At 37.7% G+C, this 5,576-nt stretch overlaps 1 protein-coding gene across 1 annotated transcript; it reads right to left on the bottom strand.

The window, feature by feature from the left end:
- Positions 1–292: 292 nt before the first annotated feature.
- Positions 293–3,423, bottom strand: LOC119083022. Its single transcript, XM_037192662.1, has 2 exons — positions 3,186–3,423; positions 293–1,266 (listed from the first exon to the last, which is right to left on the bottom strand). The coding sequence occupies exon 2, from the start codon at positions 1,219–1,221 to the stop codon at positions 439–441; it is 783 nt and encodes a 260-aa protein (XP_037048557.1). The 5' UTR covers positions 1,222–1,266; positions 3,186–3,423; the 3' UTR covers positions 293–438.
- Between the last annotated feature and the right edge of the window lie 2,153 nt (positions 3,424–5,576).

Below are 5,576 nucleotides of genomic sequence, written 5' to 3' on the forward strand. Positions count from 1 at the left end.
CTCTGTGTAACGAGTGCACTACTTTGATGTGCCAAAATTTATATGAAATGATCATGGAGAGACAGAAATGACTAAAAAAATTATGTAAAAAAATGAATAAAGTTTATTTCAATTGTCAAGGGATCGGTTCAATCAAATTTCATTACACAAGACCTTCAGATTAGGTTACAATTTTAAGACACAAAAAAATAAAAAAGTAAAATTAATTCAGTAGATTACAAACGTAAAACCAAAATACCAGCAGCAGCAGTTTCTAGTTTTTGCTTGTTTGTGTGTAGTTACTGTAACTGTTTCAATTGTTGTACAAACGGGTTTCAAAATTTTCTATGAAAAAACGAATTCAGTTTTGTACTCCAACTGGTCATGACATGATCGCGACCTAAAAACTTCTCCTGTTGAATTGAAGGCGTTTGTTGCTAGCAGATGTGAAGCTGCTGGTTACTTGGATTTTTTTCGTGTTTGATTGGTGGTTTTGGATGTTCGAGATGCTCGAGTCTTCGAGGGTATTTTTTCATTGGGATTAAGTTGTGACGAAATATCAGCCGTGGGACGTACATTTTTGGTTTTTTTCTTGCCATTATCTTCATCCGTTGATTTCCTGCAAGATTTGGTTATGACAATGGACTTTAACGGAGGTCGTGTGCTATCAATAACAAATCTTCCTTTGCTCGTTTGTGCATCGCCGATGGTTTTTGCCGTAGCTGCCTTTTTATTATTGGAGATCGACGCAGCTGAATCGTTTTTGTTCAGCCGTTTACGTGCACGCACATCAGTGACAACATTTGACCCGATATTTTCCTGTGACCTTGTGACGATTGAATTAGATTTCATTGAAATTTCGGCCGTATCAAACGCTGGAATATTTTCTGTTTCGTCGGTAGCTGATCGAGTCAATGCACGCACTTCCAATAATTTTGCTATTTCAGTTTCATAGTACTGCTTATCATCCTCTGGCATCATACCAAACATTGTACGTAAATTTGCTATTTTCAAAGATGAAATATTGGAATGTATGTGCAGTTGGTTGAGTTTCGGTAACGTGTCATAGCTGTGCTTCAGTAAAATGTTGTTTTCAATAAATTTGTCAGTAAATCCCAATTTGTACGAAATTTGAGACTGGTTTTTCATGTACCGTAGCTGCGAAACTTTTGTGTATGGAATGACAGAATATTTAGATGCAAGTGCCAGTGACTGATAGTCGAAGTAGTCATCATCAGTCATTTCCAATAGTTTGAAATTCAGCTTTCCACTTTCGATTTTACGAAACTCTTTGACAGTGCCGCCACATCACACGGACAACACGGACATTTGCCTAGGGCGCAGCGATTTGAGGGCGCAAAATTTTAGGAAAAGGTGCTAATGTGTCGCTTCCCTTGTATTTTAAGATTATTGATTTAGCCTTATATTTTTGCTGTAAAATCCATAAGTTTTTTAAAATTTTCTCCTGCGGTGCAAACTTCATTTAATTTAGTTTTCTGCTGTACTATGACATTATTACGATTGAAGGTTGCAAGTTGCAAAAATAGTTATTTATGCAATCGAGGTGCAAAGTACTTTATTTGGCTCTAGATGTGCAATTATGACACGAGGCCGCAGGCGGTGTGTCATAAAACACATCGTGAGCCTAATTAAGTACTTTGCATTGAGTTCCATACAACGTTTTATGTCACAGAGGCGTATAAAGTTTGCAAAATTTGCATATTATGATGCTGATTGGCATAAATATCAGTTGATGAACTTATCTACGAATATTTTTAGAACAAATTTTTAATATATGGGGTAGTCCCATTTGGAAAAATGTTTGCCAAAGCTGCAATGGGTTGTGATATAGTTTCGTTCAACGAGAGGGGAATTTAGATGGCGTTGCGAGTAACTCTATGATAAATTTGAATAATCGTATGGAGGATGTGAGATTTTGCTAAATTTAAAAATTTTGGAGTACAGAAATCGAGGTTTTTGATTTTTCTCGTTATACAGTGAACGACATCTCAAATGTCTCACTGTCATTTTTTTCAGAGAATGTCATTGTGAATTTGCAATGACACAATGAAATTCTCAGAAAAATTTGACAGTGAGACATTTGAGATGTCGTTCACTGTAATTAAAAAGTTTTCCATCGTTTAAAAATAGTTTCAGTGAAAAATTATTATTTTTTTCATGTGGAACTATTTTTATACGACAAGAAATATTTTAATTTGAACAAGAAAAATCAAAAACTTTGATTTCCGCACTTCAAAATTTTTAAATTCAAGAAAATTTCACAGCCTTCATACGAATATTCGAATTTATCATATAGTTACTCCTAGCGTCATATGTTACTCTTTCTACGTACATGCAAAAAAAAGATGGCGAAAATCACGACCCATTGTGACTAAGGTACTTAGATAAAACGAGAAAAACCGCGAGTTAACGCAACGTTTTGACAATAATTCAATTATTAGAAACACAATTAATGGCATTAAGAACCCTTGGACGAAATATCCTCGGTTAAAAAACGCTCTTCATTGCCCCGAATTCGCAGTTAAAAAACCATTGGAATGAGCTTTCACAAAGAAGTTTGCAAACTATTTAAACCGTGACATTTATTTGTTCAAAAATCATTTGTAATTCAACTTCGGCGAAACTTGTAAGCTGTGAGGGGGCCTACCGATGCAATGCAGAGTATCTTTACCTGCTCTCCGTTCACAGGTGCGTACGAGAACTCGTCAATTTTCAGAAAATCCGACAGCTTATATTCAGTTGTACAAAAACTGTCTGTTAAAATTAATTGTATTGATGACTGGTGACTTATTTTGTTTTTTTTTTCGTTTGAAAATAATATCAAAACATGTTTTGCAAAATCGTACTTAAAATAGAATCTCTAACCTGAACGACATCAAACATGAAAGGAACGGCTGGTTAGCTAAAATCCATTCTAAAGATGACAGACGCAAACACAATTTAGCTGGCCCAATGGGACAACGAAAACAGCGATGCGGGCTAACTCAACATGAGATGGACGAAATTGCAAACGCAAGACCAGTAACTCGATCGATGGGTAGGTCCTAGACCTTAGACCATAAAGTTAACAATTATACGCTAACCCTGAAAGTTAGTCGGATGCAAAGATAAGGAAGTAAGAAGAGTCTCGGGTAGGGGTGGAAACATTTTTTATGCCTAGGGCGCCAAAAACCTGGTGGCGGCACTGCTCTTTGATCAATGACACAGGACTGTAGATAAATTTATGCCGAATGAATTTCTCTGTGACGCTATGCACATTATCCACTTCTTGGACTTCACCATGACCAGCCTCGGAATATTTATGATCGATCTGCGTCACATTTCCAGAAACGTCAGAGTCTAAAAAATGCTGAAGCGCCGCTGACATGTACGAATTCCTATTCTGTGGAACGCAACTATCTGACCACAATGTCAGATGTTCAAGTTGTGGATTGTCTAAGACAATTTGTCTTAGCGCCTTCATCAGCGCACTCGCGAGGTGTGTTCCTTCACGACCGCAATTGAATTCATTCCACATCACATTGTACACAGTTCCATTGACATAGACAGTTAGAACGTAAACGGCGAATTTTCGGAGGTAAAATAGCTGCGATGAATTTGCAATAGGCAATTGAAAGACATTTTCCAAATCGAATGGTATCACAGCGATCTTCGAATTATGAATAATTTTCCGATCTTCGTTACGTTCTGCATGTGCATTGTTCTTTCTCGTAACGTGTAAGTTGTGTTGCTGTAGATTCTCTTCTGACGGATTTTTGACCATTGTTGATTCGACACATTTGTCACAGCGGTCCTTTTTAGGTCGAAAAAAGCCAAATTGAATTCGTAGTCGAAGATGTTGCGGTATGCGCTTTCTTTAACTGGATTCTCTGTTTCGGTGCAATACATTCGATACATTCGAGACACATTCAACCCCTGATCCAAATATTGCTTCTTTGTGCTGCTCCGACAGTAGTGTGATTCAATTGCTGGAAATTTGTTAATGTGGTCTCGAACTGATTGTTTCTGTTCTTCAGACAACTGTTTCTTCACGTGCTTTCCGTGTTGAGCAGGCCCAGGTGTCACAGTAGTACGTTTTTTTTGATTGATTGAAGAAGTAATAAACCCGGCCCTTGTTGACATCCAGTGTGTTGATGAAAAATTGTTGACATACTCGTATATCTTGTCCCAAGTAATTGAAGTAATAGTTGAAAATGTATGGTTTCTGACTGGTATTTGCTGTGGTACGCTTCCGTTGGGCCAAAACTTTTTTGACATTAGCAGCGTAGAAATGCCTCTTTTCTTTATCAGGAATGTTCCAGTAAGAATTATAGATTTCCATGCGACCCGCCGTATCGATTTTTTCCATGCATTTGAAAGGACATTCATCTGGATTGGCACATCCTGCAGTCTTGACAGATCTAGCTCTTCGGGTTTCCCCTCGTCGGTTCTTGTACGGCTTACCAGATTGACGATTATCTTTGGCTACGTTACACTTCCAATTTGCGGGATTGCGTTTGCGTTTTCTAGTCAGAACTTTGTCAGTGGAAACAGATTTTTCGTTTGTGAGGTTCTCGATTTCAGTAAGCGATCCATCTGCTTGAACAATAAATGTTTTTGAAAGTTCAGTTTCGGAAAAAATAAAGTCAACTGGGATGCTTTCGACTTGAATTGCTTTTGATTCGATGCTGTTGTTAAACATTAAATTTTCTGAATCGTCGACGAACTCGAAGCTATAAAATAAGAAAACAACTTGACTCTATGAAGCCTCATCTAAAAAGAAACACAAAAATACTTTTGATCCAAAAATTCATTGTCAGGGACGAGGTTTAATTGAACGAATACAACTCTCAAGATAGAGCTTAGGATGCGTTCACATTTCATGTGCTTGTTTCTCTCATGTGCTGGCATACCAGTAATTGTTGCAGTCATGAAACCTAAACAATCTGTAAAGAGTCTGTTCAATAAAAGCATCTATTTATCAAAATGTGTGTGTCACCCGCCTTCGTGGTAACTGTACTTTCAGAACCTTGGTCTATTATCCTCAACACGAATTGCTTATTTTCCAAATAGCACTTACCCTATTTGTCATTGCTTTTTTAGGTGATTCTTGACGGTTTCGTGAACGAGTTTGTAAAGAAAAAATGAGTCGAACAATAATAACCGTACCATGAACAATGTATATAGTCCTCAAATCGGTTTCAGCTTATATCTGCGACAGAAACGGCCATCGTTCCATATCACCGGCCTGAAGTACCTGCCAGATTTTCGCCAAACTAACACGTGATTTTAGGACGCGAAACAGTTTTTAAGTGAATGACTTTGTGTATTTTTCTCTCGAAAATTTCAAGCCGGCTGAGCTGGGCTCAAATCACCAGCGACTCGGCCTGGCCAAAAAAAATGGTAACTGCTAGAACGGCGGCTCTCATGTCTGGCACTATCAAAACAAATAGTGTCATTCGCGACGCAAAAGTTCAGTTTCGGAAAAAATAAAGTCAACTGGGATGCTTTCGACTTGAATTGCTTTTGATTCGATGCTGTTGTTAAACATTAAATTTTCTGAATCGTCGACGAACTCGAAGCTATAAAATAAGAAA

The sequence above is a fragment of the Bradysia coprophila genome, unplaced genomic scaffold, assembly GCF_014529535.1.
Source record: "Bradysia coprophila strain Holo2 unplaced genomic scaffold, BU_Bcop_v1 contig_538, whole genome shotgun sequence".
Taxonomy (NCBI): Eukaryota; Metazoa; Arthropoda; class Insecta; order Diptera; family Sciaridae; genus Bradysia; species Bradysia coprophila.